At 42.4% G+C, this 17,127-nt stretch overlaps 1 protein-coding gene across 1 annotated transcript; it reads right to left on the bottom strand.

The window, feature by feature from the left end:
* Window positions 1-1,822: 1,822 nt before the first annotated feature.
* gpr173 (G protein-coupled receptor 173) lies at window positions 1,823-7,881 on the bottom strand. The gene is made up of 2 exons (XM_088291826.1): window positions 6,925-7,881; window positions 1,823-6,225 (listed from the first exon to the last, which is right to left on the bottom strand). The coding sequence occupies exon 2, from the start codon at window positions 6,077-6,079 to the stop codon at window positions 4,871-4,873; it is 1,209 nt and encodes a 402-aa protein (XP_088147952.1). The 5' UTR covers window positions 6,080-6,225; window positions 6,925-7,881; the 3' UTR covers window positions 1,823-4,870.
* Between the last annotated feature and the right edge of the window lie 9,246 nt (window positions 7,882-17,127).

The raw sequence follows: 17,127 nt of genomic DNA on the forward strand, positions 1-17,127 counted from the left end.
CTTAGGACATTTTTATTTTGGGGGAAATTATTCTATAGGAATTTTCGGAAATTTAACAGGGTAACAGAGTTGCAACTACAACTGATTATTGATACTCATCTATCCATTTCTGTACCGCCTATCCTCATGAGGGTTGCGGGCATACTGAAGCCTACCTAAGCCAACTTTGTGTGACTTGAACTGTGTGACATTGCCCAATGTTTTGTTTTTGAAGGAAAAGTTATTTTTATGTAGTCCCTGCAAACTTGCAAAGCCACCACTATGCAATACTGTGTAGTGCAGACGCCATCTCTTGAAGCAAATAATTTTAAAAATAATTACATTTGGATTAAAAGATTATGTTTTTGATCACCGGTGTCAAACTCAAGGCCTCTGGACCAGATCAAGCCCGCCACATCATTTTATGTGGCCCAACAAAGCAAATTATGTGCATTGACTTCATATTTCTTGCTAAAATACGAAAAATGCTAATTTTCTTCACTTTAAAAAATATTGAGATAATGTTAGCACGAGGTAATTATACATATATTTGGGCTCACAGACATTTTGGTCCACTGAAGGAAACTGTAACTACAATGTGACCCGTGGCAAAAAAAAATGTCTTTGATGTGTTTTAGATCAAATCAAGACAACTAGACCAGAAATATGAATTGTTTGTAACTCAGAAAGTACAACAAATTTAAAATCAAGCATTCCCATTAATTTCAAAAGGGAAAGATAATTTGATGGACAGGTGTTTTGAGTTATGCACATGGTCACGGAACACGTTCAACTCATACGTCAAAGCACCACTGGGCTTTGTTGCTCATTAATCAAGCAATCGTCACAGATTTGCAAAGTTATAACCCCTCCTCTTAGGCTTGTATACCAATGGAGTGTCAGGGCCACACGGAAAAGAAAAAAATTATTACAGTGCTGCCTTAAGATACGGGTTTAATTCCTTTCAAGACCAACTCAAAACACTTGTATCTCAAATCGTTTTTTCTCATTGAAACGATTGAAAATGACATTCCGTTGCAGCCTCCCTCTAAAGAAAAGAAAGGTTTTTTTTAATAAGGAAAAGTAGCACTCTAATGTTGTAGATTATAAGCACGGAGTAATAACAAAGAACAAAAAGAAACACAATGTCAAGAATTAAATACTTTTTGTATCATTTTTTAAAGCTGTCATCTAATTCATTGTGCTGCTTCTTCTGATTTGCCTGTCTTGGCCACCAGGTCAGTATAATGCAATTATGTTGACACAAACGAAGAAGAATCGACGACTTCTACCACAACAACTTTAACTTAAGATGCTGTAATAGTCATTTGCAGTAATAAAGAATATAAGTGTGTCAGGCTTCTTAAATAATCTGCTTAAATGTGTTGCTTCTTAAATTTTTGACTATCAATGCTGAAGGCATTAAGGTGCTGTCATGTGATTTGGTTGTTAAAAATAAAAAAATGTAATTGCCTTCTTGACAGTATACTACTTGAGCTGGGAGTGTCAGTTAGGAGATGAATCCTCTTTTTAAGAATTTTATTTTCATTTAACTTTGACTGAGACAGGAAGAAAAGTTATTGAGATTAAAAATGTCTTTTACAAGAGCGTCCTTGTCAAGTTTTGATGAATTATTCGCGATCTGCCAAACTGCTACTTATTATAAAGTGTAGTGAGTTGAGTTCACTGCTATCGTACCGTGCTTGTGTCTCAAGTCTGTGCTTGGAAGTCAATGCAAAAAATGTGCCTCAAAAAAAAAAAAAAAACTCTCAAATCAAGTCGCTTGTATCTCAAGTGTGCCTTGTAGCGGTGTGGCCGTCAGCCAAAAAAAAGTGGGAATGCATCAAAAGTAGAGTCTTTTATTGACGAGTGGGCAAAAGAGCCACCTCAGCTCAACTGTACAGTTTACACAAGATCATCTAGCAAAGCAATGCCAGATGTAAAAATCACAGACCTCAGTTCACTTTTCACTTGGACTTTCCATATCAACATCTGTACAAGTTCACCACCCCCACCCCACACACACCTGTCTTGGATCTGAAATGCAGTGGAATACATGCTAACGCAGTGCAAGTGGCCACATTCAAGATTTACTGCACACAAGTATCTATGACTAATGCACTGCAGGTCAGACATTTGCATGGCACAAATCTTAATTTAGACTCGATGACTTGACTCGATGCAGCGGGACTTCCAGCTCGGAGACTTTGATCCAGACACTCAAATGGGAGGGAAACATGAGCGGGCCCGGTAACATTCAGTGTTCACTGTTCCGCATTAACTCCCGTTGTGCATCATCATTCGGAGCATAGCATTTCTTGAAAAACATTCCCCATTATCACATAACTGCAAATATTTGCATATTTTGGAATACAATATACATCAGCATTCGGTATTTCAAGTTGTGTGTGTGTCCTCTCTTTTTATGATTCACCTTATTTTGTGATTTCTTTTTTTTGTTCATACTTTAGAGGGGAACTAAAACCAAGATGTCAGTTGTATTTTAAATGTGTGTATCTTAATTAGTTGCTGTCCACTTAAAGTTTAAAACATTGCATCAACTTACGGGCCCACAACCCCGCCTTTTTTTTTAAAGCACTTTTCAGTGCTGCTCTATAGTGCGAATTTGCACAAATGTGGCCTGTACTTGCCAGTTCCGGTTTATCATGTGGCCTTCTCACAAAGAAAACATACTAGCTAAATGTTCAGCAACAACAGGCTACATATCGTCGCTGTCGGGCGGAATCATCGCATCTCAACAATCTTCACTCGCTCGCACCAGCCAGTCGCTAGGCTGCTCGCAGTTTAATCGTCCAAAAAGTATCTTCACACTTCCCTTTAACACTGACACAACAAAACACACTTTCAAATGTATGTAACCTAATAACTGTCACTTATGTAACTTATGTGAAAAAAACATTTTTTCTTAATTATGAAAAACACTCCCTTTCAGGGAAAAGACAATTTTGATCACTACCAGCCGACAATCCGCGGTAGCAGGGACCCCTCAACTGATCGACTGGCACTTCGTTGTCACTGCTGATCTTGATTTCTCCCAACCTGACCCCCCCCACCACCACCATTACTTTGATTGTTTCTCCAAGATAATTGCTATTCTGCAAAAGCAATATGAATCAGATTAGCCTAGCGTGTTTTGACTAGTGCTAGCACATACAATGCATTTTTGCTTTTCAAAATATTTGGGTTTAGTTCCCCTTTAATGTTAAAAATCCGATGCTGTTTATGATTTTGGAATCCTTTTGATGCTTTGTGTCATATGTGAGCCACAATATTACAGTTTCTATTTTTCGTTTCGCCCTCTCGCATTTTCTGACCGTGTGACTTTGACTTCTATGGTGTTGTTGGTTCAAGGCCTGGTACACACATGAAGCCAATTGGCCTGTTTTTGTCACGATTTTGCTTCATCTCGATGAAAGCCGACAAACGCCAGACTTGTTTTATAAAATGATCCTCTGAGATGATTTTGTGGTCTGAGAGTTAAGGGTGAATTTGTCCCAGTAATTGGGTCCAAAATGGTTTGGGCCGCCAACCTTAAATATTGATAAATGTTAAATATTTATGAACGAACATCTTTGTATGTGTGAGGAACATCGGCACTTCCTTTATCATGATGACAAAATGTAGCCAAGAAGCAAACGAACGAAAGTAGAGAAAAGCAAACGTCTTACTTGCGTTACTAGGATAATAAAACCAGCCCTTGTTTAAATTTGAGAACTTACCTTTAGCTTGCTCAGTATGCTCTAAAGTCCGTTTTTTCTACAGGATTGTTTCCACAGTCTTTCTTTCTTTTTTTTAATTTCTTGACTTGTTCATAAAAACTATTCCCAAGACCAGCATTATTCCCTCCTTTCATATTTCCATTCCCATAATGCGTCTTGTGTTTCCTGGTTGTTGCCATGTTTCTTCTTCTTTGTTTTTTGTTAGATCACGTTTGCTCACGTGAGATTTCTGTTTTAGTCGACCAAATTTGAGATTGGTGGTGGAACAGAATGTGTCATGTGCAGTGTTGAGATTATGGGCGCACACCACACACGGTATGATCAAAATTTAAATGCCAGATTTGTCATTGTCACACATTAGGGCTTTTCCTAAACAATCTCATTAGATAACCCAAAAAAAAATCTTTGTGTGTGTGTACCAGGCCTAAGTATGACACAGCAGGAGTACCAACATGGCAACATCAGAGCAGGCGTACCTTCACACACCTACACACAAATGTGATATAAAAACACTCAAGCAGGAATTAACATTCCTGTATAGTCTATACAATATGAAATCAAGTCATATTTCAAAATAGGGTCATCTGCTTAACATGTTTTGTTTACAAATAAAGAAAAACAGGCATTGTTTGTTTTTTTTATGATACAAATAAATGTAACACACCCTAAATGAAGTCCAAAAAACTCAAGCATGTTAGGGTTCATAACTGCTATTAAAACGGTCTCTTCAATATCAATGTCTCCTTCGATAAACACGAAATGGAGTCCCGGATGGTCGCTCCATCCTTCAAACGCTTCAAATTATTTCTGATGTCTTTCAAGTCCGTACCGTTCCCATCAAAACATTTTATCCCGTAGTTTTAATGCTCAGTTTTGTGCCTCGTGTGACACAGACACTGATGTGTGTCGCTCTGAAATAAGGCAACATGATATTAAAAATGGCATCCGTCTCACTTTTGCGGGCTGAGCTTACCTATTAATCCATCATGAGGAATACCACAAACCATTCAAGTGTGGGTGAGCGGGTTCCTTGCGCCCCGTCCAAAACCCTCTGGCACAAATATCGACATTCTTGTTTGAAATGGCACTGTGCTTGCACTGGTTGGCTCCAAAGCACATTCTTCGGTTGAGGCCCCGCCCCCAGCCCTCCCTCACATGATGCAGTAGGCCTCATCCTGGGGCAGGTGTTGTTTAGTCCTCCAGTAGGTGGGCAGGTGTGCTCGCAGCACTTTTCTCAGATCTTCGTTGAGCAGGAGACAGAAGATGGGGTTGACTCCGGCCTGGGCGAAGCTCATCCACACGGTGACGGAGAGGTACTTGTGAGGGATGCTGCACGACTTGACGAACACCCTCCAGAAGCACGCCACGATGTAGGGAGCCCACAGGACCAGGAAGAGCAGGGTGATGGTGTAGAACATGCGACCCAGCCTCCTCTCGGACCTCACCTCGTCCATTCCCAGCAGCCGCCGGTGTTGATTGTGTAGATTTTGCCGGATTCCCAGCAGAGTGGGCGGCATGGGGCCCCGGCCGAACCCCGCGATCCAGTTTGCCGCCGCCTGACCGGTGGCGCCCGGACCGTGGAAGGTCCAGTTCTGGCTGATCGCCGGCACCAGCTGGACCGGTTTCATCTTGCGGTGCCTGTACTCAAACAGCAGCAGTTTGGCGTAGAAGCCGTGCGTGGCCAGGACCACCACGGCCAGCATGAGCATGAAGCCCAGGGTGTCGTTGGTCTTCAGGTAGCGGTGTTCAAAAATGCACTGATCCTCGTCCCGGATGAACTTGTACGTCCCCACGTCGAAGACGGGCGGGAAGGCCATGGCCACCGCCAAAGTCCACACCATGCAAATGATGGCGGCGCAGGTCCAGATAGTCATGCGCTTAGCGTAGAACCTGTGGTGGGCGATGGCAAGGTAGCGGGTAACAGCCACGCAGAAGAGCATGAAGGCAGCGTGGAAACAAAAGAGCACGGCCATGAAAGCCACCACTTTGCAGCTCAAGGCGCTGTAAGTCCACGCCGAGCTGTTGTGCACCGACACCAGCACGAAGGGGAAGCAGGCGGCCGAGCGCACCGCGTCGGCCAGGCACAGATCCAGCAGGAAGAAATACGGCGCCTTGTGAAGTGTCCGGTCTCGGAGGACCAGCAGAGAGACCAAGAGGTTGCCCGCCAGACTGATACAGATGATCAAGCCCAAGAAGACCAGCTTGAAGTACGCCGATACGTCTGTAGCCGAGATTCCACCTCCGCTGGTGGCGCTGCCGCTGCTGTCGCTGCTGCTGCCTCCTCGGGCCGGGCCGCTCTGCGAAGCCAGCCCGGCCAGCAAGCTGCCTGGCCCGTCCATCGCGAAGCTCTGGTTGGCCATTCTGTCGGCCTCCTGCCTGCGCACGGGCGTGCCTTCCTGCTTGCCTGCCTATAAGCTCCACTGATCCTCTTACAGCCGTCGTCTGCTTTACAAGGAGAGGCCTTTTCTACACGTCATCTCGCCTCTTTTGTCCACAAGCTCGCCACCTGTGAACACACAGACGCACATTTTCATGAAGGCCTGCGTGCGCTCGTTCCCCATCCCCCCGTTCCTCCTCCCTCGACGAGAGACGGACCGCCACGGAAATCTTCCCCGTTCCTCTTAAGGCTGGGATCAGATCAGCAGCTCGACAGCATGCCAGCTCCTCGGCTCTCTCAGTAATTACCTATCCCGTTGCTAAGATACAACAGCTCGCATACTTTGTGCAAGTGTGGGTGTTTGAGTGACTGCACGGGGGTGTCGGGGCGGAGGGGGCGGTGGGGGGTGTAGAAGAGACTGGGCATGTCCAACAAACCCAACTGTATGCTTTGTGTGTCAGTGGAGGACACCCCACCACCTCCCACCACCATCACCACCACCGCACCCATTCCTGCACCACACGTAAATGTGTACTGTGAGTATAATTATCACGGCAGGGAGACATTTTCATCAAATGTGCGATCGTCAAGGTGGGCCTTCCTCGTCAATGTAGGCCAAGCACACAAGCAGCTAGCTCATGTTGATCACACAAACAGCCCTTTGCCACCTTGACTAATATATGACAGGAGCAGCAGGCCAGCCCGGGCCCTTTTGGATGGGCTGGAAAACACACAAACAGGTGTCACAGTCCCCTCTGTGTGTGTGCGAGTGTATGTGGGTGCGTGCATGTGCGTGCATGTGTGTGCGTGAAATCAATTCCAACCTACCTTTCATTTCCTCCTTTTGCAAAACAAACAAACAAAAAATAACTGGAGAAAAAAAACAAGGCCGTCGCTTTGTCTCACCGTCGCTTGCACGGAGAGAAAAAGAAGAGCACACAATGGAGCCTCATGCTCGTGTTGTGCACAACACCTGTTATGCATAAATCCATCCAAAAGACAATCGGGGAACATATGATCAACACGAGACACCGCACTCCCCACCACGGAAGACTCAGCATCTGATCAGACAAGCCGAAAATGATGAAGATTTTGAGCCCTCATATAATGCGAGGACAAAGAAATAAAAAAAAAAATCTCCAAACCAGACATATATCCACGCGTTGGGTTTTGAGCATCAGTCGTATAAACAGAGTCCATGCTGCATCACGTCGAAGGTGGCTCTCCAGAGGACGAACGGGGAGGGGGGGGGGAAAGATCTTGTTGCGTTCATTTATCCAAATGATGTCAGATTTTCAACGTTTAGAATAAAAAAGCCACCCACAGACGGCGGAAAACGGCCGCGCGGCCCCTCGAAATGGTCTTGACGTGGATTTCGGCGACTGGCACCGGAACAATCAGTCCACACACACGAGCGCCTCCATAAATCTCTTTCTCCATCTTTCAGTGGGGAGATGAAGGGGGGAAAAAAGAACGATGGGTTTCCTCGCAACAGATCAAATGCAGCCTGTGTTTTGCTGTCCAGCGAAGGTGGACGGCTACAAGGGAAGAGTCCGATTGGAATAAAAAAGAAAACCCTCCATGACACCATCAAAAGCAAATAAATTCACAGCGCTGGCGATGATGAAATGACGAAGCTTGGCGGTTGGGGCAAAAAAAAACAAAAAACATACAAGAAACAGAAAAAAAGGAAGGCCAAGAGAGGAAAATGGAGAGGCGGCTAGATTGAGCGATTTATTCCCGAATAATCCCAATTATGGCTGCTCGCTCGGACGCAGCTCGTATATTTGCGGAATCACTCGGTTCTGATCGGAGAGCTGTGAGACCAGGAGGGGAGGGGGAGGGAGCGGATGGGCTTGGTACTGTGGATACATCGAACACCTGCTTATTCGCGGTTGGCATATTCACGTATCTGTTTCTGTCTATCAGTCCGATTCCATTGCTTATGTGTATTTATGTGTCACTGTAAAGTCAATTTTCGTGATTTGTTTCTACATATAAACATATTTGAAGCAGGGACGTCTTCGAGATTTTTTGCCTCCTAGCGCTAAAGGGGGGCTTAAATAATTTACAAATTTATTATTGAATATCAAATATAATGCTGAAGGGGATTAACTGGGGCTACACAGATTTCTGACCGAGCTCAAGACCCGCTAGCACCAGTGTCGCGCCATCGCTGATTTGAAGATTGCTGAAACTGTGTTATAAGAATTTAGTGCTGAAATGTTGAGACATGCGGCCCTATTTCATACCCAGTGCTAGTCTAACTGTGCACATGGGTGGCGTTTTTGTTCTGTAGGTATTTTCGTAGATGCGCGCAGTTAGAAACTGGCATTTGCGCCGTTGTGGGAGTGGAAAGAGCCGACTTGCTTCCTGGTCTATGCTGTTCCTCTCATTCCCTTTAAATTCAGTACAGGAGATTTGGACAGTATAGAAAAATTGACTCAATGGAGTCCATGCAGGAGATTGACACGTGCAAAGTGCGTTAATAAAGAACTGCAAGAAGATTGCCACTGTGTATTATGTAAAATTGGCAGTTGTGAAGAGGGCACTTGGAGACTGCCTTCCACTCTCAATCCTGCATATGTGTGTGACAAAGTGCCCTCGGGTTTGCATTACGAATGTCACGTGACCAAACCCAGAAAACCGGTGAGCCGTGACATTTGCAACACAAGCCCAAGGCCACGTTTCAATTTTGGCGGACAATTATGGTCCAAATTATATTCGGGATTTTTGGTCAATATTATAAATATGAATTAATCACAGTTATTCATCATGTCCGGGAAAATGTTTTTATCACACTACATTACTGTAAACATTTTTTCAATGGATAACACATTTTAATGAAGCTATAATAATGCGATCACCCCTTGACGGTTGGCTGACTACCGTTTGAGAAAGTGATTATTACATGCAGCAAAGCCTGCATGTTAAATGTGAATAGAGCCAAACTATCAGGTTATTCATGGCAGCCAAAGTCGTGACAATCATAAAAATTTGATTCATTGTGCAGTCGTAGTTACTACCCACCTCTTTCCCTGAGAGTGGTGGCAATAGGGTTTTTGTTGATGTTGTCGAGTGTAGCTTTTGAACAACCACCCTACATAGTGACCGGTTGTTCCCTTGCATGTTGGCAAAACACCTTGTTAGCAATGGTAGACTTGGCTTCAGCCGCTTTTGAAAAATTAACACATTTTGTGGGGCCTTGTGTGAGCGCAGTAGTAGTTGGACAGGTGTTTTGTTGAAAAATATGTTTGCACATATAAGAGGGCCATATAAATGGTTACTAAAGATTAATATCGGTGCATTTCCAATTTCATCAACTCGACAGTATCACGTGTCAACTGGGGAGCTCTGTCTGATTAAACGATGTGTGTGCATCTCGCACTGGCATGACACCTCTGCTTTAGAGAGACACATGGGCCTCACATGTATGTTGTTATCTATTTGCACATCAAGTAAAGCTGAACGCTCTCTGGAGGACACTCGCTAAAAGCAGCAATGTAACTTTAATGCTGACAGACTCCTTGAAAGGCTTCTGCTCTGGACTGCGCTGTCATGAAAAGGGTTCAAACAGTTTCCCCTCAGAGAATGGAAAGACGCGACTGCGTAGAACTTGAAGCCACTGCAAAAACGTCATCACTTCCAAAATGTTAATGTGTACTTTGTGTGTTTGTTGGATAGAAAGTACCTAAAGTAGCTTTTTAATTTTTTTCAAATTTTTTTTTTCTTTTTTTTAATAAAAAGTTGTAATATGAGATGAAAGTAACTTTTTTTTTTATAATGGATTTTTTTTTAAATTGCCTGGAATAGATTAATGGCATTTCCATCCACTTAAAAGGGAAAATGTTTTGCGTGATACGAGCATAATGATGGAACAAAATATGCTGCTATCTCAGGACACCACTGAATCCAGGCTTTTCTTAATATTTTTGATGTAGTCGCGTTGTAATTATAGCAATGTAAGCGCTTCCAGAACTTTGCTTGGAGAAGCAGCGATTTTCTCTCCTTTTGCCTCCTTGTCGAGATGGCATCAGAGTTGTATACGTGCTTCAGCGGAAGGCTCTAACTCACTTCGTCAGCTAGTGCAAAGGCTAAATGAGTCTGAGGTTTCAGGAGACATTGAAGGCATCATCCACCTTTGCCATTAACAGATGGTGGATCTTGGTCAGAGGGAGCAGATGGATGAGGTGCAATCTGTTAACATGCAACAGTGAAACCACAGTGACAGCGAGCAAAGGAGAAAAACAAAGGCCAGTGATTTATGTTGCACATTAGCGGAAAAACATTTCTCCGCATACTAATACTTTTCGGCAAGATGGAGCCTTTGTGGGCAAAACAGACATTCATGATACATTTTGTTCGAGATGTGTGTTATTGCGAAGCGGGATTTAAAACGGGCAATTAAGTGATAGTGTCCCTTTAAAAAATATTATACAACTATCCATCATCCGAAGTGCTCATCCTCACAAGGGTCGTGGGTGCGCTGGAGCCTATCCCAGCTGCATTCAGGCAGTAGACGAGGTACATCCTGAAATGGTTGCTCGCCAATTGCAGGGCAAATATAAACGGCCACCATTTCACACTCGCCATAACACTTGGAGACAATTTTGAGTGTTCAATTAACGGACCATGCATGTTTTTAGAATGTGGGAGGAAACCGGAGTACCCGCAGAAAACCCATGCAGGCCCAGGGAGGCCTATAGGAACACCCTGCACACCTCTGAATGTGAGGAGGATGTGCTAGGCAGTTGTCCATCACACTGCCTGGAATATAGCTTTTAAAAACCATAGTTATGCAGTTTATTATCGTCATCTCAATAACAGTACAAAACAATACAATATCTACTGTTTTAGAAATACAGTGTTCAAAAGGTGAAGTATTTTCGTTATTTATTTAGTGCCAAGCGTTCATTAGGTAATTAAATTAAATTAAATGTAAATTCATTTACATATTCTCAAGATTGATCAATTATTCATTCAAGTTCAAAACCTAGCATTTACTCACCCATGATAACTCATCTTTACATATAAGTTGAAAGACCAACCAAAAAATAATTTAGTAAAGTAAATAAAGTAATTAGGTTGTAAATTAACAAGGCCAAATGTGGGTTAAAATGCATTTGTTAAAAGCTAAGGAGCCACTTGGGCCAGTTATGTTGCGAGGCAATTGTGCCAGTGAGATATACCAGGTGCATGTCTTCAATCAGTTTGACACGCGAGCGTCGCGCGGGTGCACAAGGCCCCGATCACAAATGTGGTTTTATGAAGAGACGCCTCAGTGCAACACTTAAAATAAGATATTGTTCAAAGTAAGTTGCAAGTTGCGTGTATTAATTAACGGAGTGGCGTGTCTGACGAGCTTGATGCTCCCTCCTGCTCAGAACCAAAGCCTAGCCAGACTGAATGATCCTGTCCTCTCTCCATCAGGGGTCCCCAACCACCGCCGGCCGCCGACCGGTACCACTTTGGACGGGGGGGAAGAAAGTAAAAAAAACAAACTTGCATTTCTTTTGGTTCATTTATCATTCGAGGCTGACGAATATTTTATTTTGATAAGTGACTGCCCTCTCTCCATTACATCAGCTCTTATTGTAGGAATTTGACTAACTCCTGCAACACGAGCCTGGCACGCCATCAGGTGAAAGTTAGGGAACCTCGTTAATTTATTTAAATTGTTTAAATTGAGATCTTTTCCTGTTCTGCAACAGATACAAAAAAAGTTTCTTATTGTCACTAGAGAAGACTGTATCCCAAAATAATAAAATGAATGGGCCAAAATATGAATCGAATAAGGAATATTTTGTAGGCTATAGTACTGTGTAGGAGCAGGAAATGGATCAAATCTATTTGAACTAAACTTTACATCCATCCATTATCTGTACCGCTTCTCCTCACTAGGGTTGCGGGGGGTGCTGGAGCCTATCCCAACTATTTTCGGGCAGTAGGCGGGGGACACCCTGAACTGGTTGCCAGCCAATCGCAGGGCACACATAGATGAACAAACATCCGCGCTCACACTCATACCTAGGGGCAACTTAGAGTATTCAATCAACCTGCCATGCATGTTTTTGGAATGTGGGAGGAAACGGGAGGACCCGGAGGAAACCCACGCAGACACGGGGAGAACATGCAAACTCCACACAGGATGGCCGGAGCCGGGATTGAACCCACGCCCGATCAGGTCTCTCACTGTGTGGCCATCGTGCTAACCAGTCGGCCACCGTGCCGCCTAAATTCTACATTTATCACAAAATTGAAAAAAATAAAAAATAAATCCCATGCTGTAACAAATCTACTTACGCCTACCCACACTTATACAGGCTCTTCATTGGCATTGGTACAACACTGTGGTCCTTGATACCGAAAACAAATTTGTATTTGCCATGTTCTTTTGGTATTGGGCTCCAAAAACAAAGAGTGACATTAATACACTCATGGAATGATACATCCATGCTGCTGTCCTCAGGCAAGACTTAGCATAGTAAGTGAAGGACAATCATGCTTGCCAACAAAGGGACTTCCCTCCTCTGATTTATGGAGCATGATTGCTGTCCTAGGTTGATTTGGCTCGTTTTTAACAAATGCAGATATTTATCAGTTGGGAAAAAAAAGTAAGAAGCTCTTGGGGAATACAGTAAAATTATAACAGAAATGAAATTAATGTTGGCACACTGGGGCTCACATGGATATTAAACAAAAGCTCAACATCGTGAGGTGAAGTATTTACTTTCTGTATAGTGTGCGGAAGGGACGAGTCCTCTAAAAATGGAAGACAGCGATAAAATTGCTACATCTTGAATGAATCAAACAAATGACGAAAACACGAACAAATAAATTTTTTCTACATTTCTTTGGCCATACATTTTGGCCAGTTCAACAACAAATTAGCCCTTACTTTGTAGATATAGTTCAAGTTGTTTTAGGTATTTTCATTCTGTGTTTTAAAAGAACGGCAGAGACTCTGTAACTTGTGTCAGCAAAAAAGAGAGAAAAATAAGAACAAAATTTAAATGATTTCCCCTTTCTCATATACACTTACGTTTGCTGAAATAAGTTATAGTGGATTTAATTTTCCGTGATTAATTAATTTCACTTCAATCCTGCATCGAATACAAATTCATACAAAAGTGATCACATAATGCATTAATTGTCATCATCACTGACACTCACACCTGTTTAGTTCCCAGTTCAGCCACTTCCCAGGTCTCACAACTCTTTCTTTTCCCCAGGCAACTGGGCTTTAATTCTCAACCCTAACCCCACTCCGGACTGTTCTCTTCTTGCCAACCATACCCAACGAAAAATAGGTCAACTAATCTATCACCAAAGGAGAATGCATGTAGCTTTGGGCCCAGTGGCTAAGAGCACAGCAGTCCTATCTTGAAGATTGAGAGTGCAAGACATGACCATTCCAACATCAAATTGCTACATTGTGACGCATACATTTCCAATAAATACTATGCCATAATGCAAAAAAAATTACAAGACGTCCCTTGCCAGCATCAATGGCTGTATTTACAATCAACAGTACAACCAGAGTGAGGAATACAGAGGTAGATAAAAACAGCGGAGCTAAAGTTAAAAATAAATGGGCCGTTGAAATTCTCACTGGCTGGTAACTTTATAGAGTCACCTGCAAAAAAAGTTAACTATGCTCCCTGAAAATAATAACAATCAAATTATATGAATAAAAATAAATCCCTGCTGTTCGTGCCTTGCACGCCTCCGAGGAACGCTGTCATGCGGCGCATGCATGGAGATACACAGTTTATTCAGATATAAAGGGTTGATGGAAAAAGTTGCAATTGAACTGATATAAAACATTTTCCCAGATTAGAAAAATAATATATGCCTGTGAGTATTGTTGTATTATATTACATGCATGTTTGCGTTACTAAATCGTATTGTGTGGGAGTACTAATGCAAATTTTTTTATCATGGTTTCCCATTGACAGTTAGCGATAAGCTTGCAACATCTCTAAAAAAGTACATATTTATTTAAATATACAATGTGTGTGATTGTTTTTGTTGAGTGTTTAGGGTGAACAAGTGTCAATAAAAATTAAAAAATACAAAACACTGGCTACAAAAAACACGGACACTAAGTGTGCATTCACGGGAACTTTCATGCACAGCACACACACCGGACTGTTTGGCAATTTTGTCTTTTTATTTTCAATTATAATGTTTTTGTGACGTGAGAGGTCAACATTTTCTTTTATAAATCAGGGGCGTATGCCTTTAGCTCTGTCAAAACACTCACTCGTGGGACTTGTGATGCAGGAAAATCCAAATGCAAATACAGGCTCACAAATGCACCAAAACTGCTTCAGCACACGGCATTCAAAGACAAGATTTTTGAATGAAAACAAAGACTGCCACAAGATGAGGCTAGTTTATTGAAGACAGAAATGTGCAGAATTTCTACCAATTACAAATCTACATTCAGAGTAATGCTGAGTGCTATTTTTGACTGTCCGTCCAGCCACAACAAATTCTTTGCATGAAACTGGTTTCTTGTAGCGCAAGTAAGATTGGGGACCAAGGCCCAGTTGTTTGCCCAAATTTCAAATTTGCCTCAAAGTTTCAATTAGTCATACAAAAATCATGCCAGCATTTTTCTGTCCTCTGATTGGTTGGTCAATGCAAGCCAATTTCAACGAACAATACAACACATGCACACACAAAAACATTTAATAGCCAGCCTCTCTTTCGAGTTTGATGGATTTACATTTTTATTTTCAAGTTTTTGACTTGATATCAGGTAAATATTGATTGCAAATTGCTCCAGATTATGCAGGTGGCACAGTTGTGTGTTGATACGTTACATTTTTATTTAGAGTAGTCTTTTTTTATTATTTTTTTTCTTTTTCTTATAAATAATACGTAATAGTTTTGATATGAAGAGGTGGATTGAGTCGGATAAATTGTTGTCACCAAATGCACAACCCTTCATTGTTAAAAAGACAATATGCATGTCAATGAGTTGCATTTTGGTATTTGTCATGGCACTGCATTTTAAATTAAATAAGCAAATTGATAGTTATAGTTGGTGTTCTGAAATTTCATTAAATGGACACTGAAAAGTGTTTGTACTGGTGGTTTCTTAATCAACACCACTCAAAAAACAAAAACAAAACTGCAACGTGTTGTCAGTGTCGTTAAATGTCCACTAGATGGCACCACGGAGTGACGTTCCATAAAGTCAACGAGGGCACAGTGAGTCTGTGCTGCATTTGGAGGCCACTAAATCCTTGTGTAGGTTGAATCAAACGCATAACGAAGAACACATTACATAAATCTATAAATAGAGCGGTCTCAAATTAGCGCCACTGTTACTTTAACTATATGCTGTGTGCTAGTCAGGCCATTTAAAGCTTCAACATGTCTGCGTCTTAGTGATGCATTTCCAAAAGAAATCTATACACCTGTTCAAAATGTTGTCTGCATCATTAGCATGGCTTTCTCCCGTAGACGTGAATTCCAGCGATGAACACTTGTGTAATCTGTGAGTGAGCAAAGGCAGCCGGCCGGCCTTTGTCACTTCTAATTGACATTATCGATTTCATATGATGACCATCTATTTTTGTCTCCTCTATTACTGGGAGTGTTCAGTCAGACAGAGGGCTGCTGTGTCACGATGAGCTACGACCCCTCGCAAGAGAGTGCAGCATTGCTCTCAGCGAAACCGAACCTCCTCGTTGGCTTTGCTTCACTCGGTAGACTGGAAGGGCCGAAGCTCCAGTTCCTCATTTGACTCAAGCTAACATAATAATTAAGTGTTAACAACGTGCAAAATAAATACACAGGTTGTCCCAAAAGTCACTATTGACTTCCTTTTATCGTGTTAGCATTTTGGACAGATGTGACATCATCAGTCTTTGACGGCTTAGGCTTGGCGTTTTTTTGTAAACATGCAATCATGTCTTGCTTGCCAAATGACATTGGAGCAGTGTCGCAAAATTGCCGTGTGGCAAGATGTTTTTCTGTCCACCAACTACCAGCACAGGCTCAATCCCTCTGGATAGACTTTCCCTGGCATCCTTTTTGCATCAGTGGAGGTTGTGACAGGCCTTCCACTGCCTCGGTTTTCAAGAAACGTGCCATGGATAGGGTAAATTGTTCAACGTGGCAGAGCAGTGTGATGGCCATGACGATCCTCAAACTGACGCCAGATTGCAGTCAGGGAAAGAAAAATGTCTTGCCAGGTTGCATCTTTGCAACACTGCTCCAACGTCAGTTGGCAGGTCACGTGCAAGACAATTCTATGCGTACAAAAAGCTGTCGAATGATGACACCTGACACAAAATAGAAACAAAAACAAATGTGTAGTGAATTTTGGGGGAGCCTGTATTAAAAATACAAACATTCACACGCACTTGATTTCCTATTGCGGGAAACTTGTTTTGAAATGAGAACAACTTGGATTTGAAGCAGCATCATGAAGCGGATTTTGTTCAACTGAGGAGGCGCCGCTGTTCATATTTGCATCCTTGCCTGCCAGCAATATAAAATGTAAGAGAATAGCGTCACTCCATTTGGTTGGAAACTGAGTGGGCATGCTCAAGCTTTCATGCAAAACTGCTCGAGTAAAGAAATTATAAGAGACACATTTCTCCATCTATTGTGATAAATTTGGCGCTGGCAGACCCGCCCACACTAAAAAGCACAAAAATAGTTTTCCCGCTTAGATTCTTTCCAGCTGACACTGAAATAATTCAAACGTCCACTCTCGCATTTAGTATTCAGTTACTTGGAGCCTTGTTGATTTCTATCACACTGAAGTCTTGAATTGTCATTCATAGAATTGTATGGCCGGCCAAATGTGATCTTGATGAAATTCGTCACCAACAAGTTTGAGGCATTCGTGCCAGGCTTGCGAAAACGCTTCGTTCTTCAAGTGAACATTTGGAAATGCCTTCAAGTCAAAGCCTTATTATGGGCACATCATGACAGATTTATATTGTCATTTCTGTTCCCGAGAGTCAACTTTATCCACTTGATCTTGTTGAGTGAGTCCAATGTTGG

This window comes from Idiotropiscis lumnitzeri, chromosome 3 (genome assembly GCF_059441095.1).
Source record: "Idiotropiscis lumnitzeri isolate Australia: NSW breed Sydney's pygmy pipehorse chromosome 3, RoL_Ilum_1.0, whole genome shotgun sequence".
Taxonomy (NCBI): domain Eukaryota; kingdom Metazoa; phylum Chordata; class Actinopteri; order Syngnathiformes; family Syngnathidae; genus Idiotropiscis; species Idiotropiscis lumnitzeri.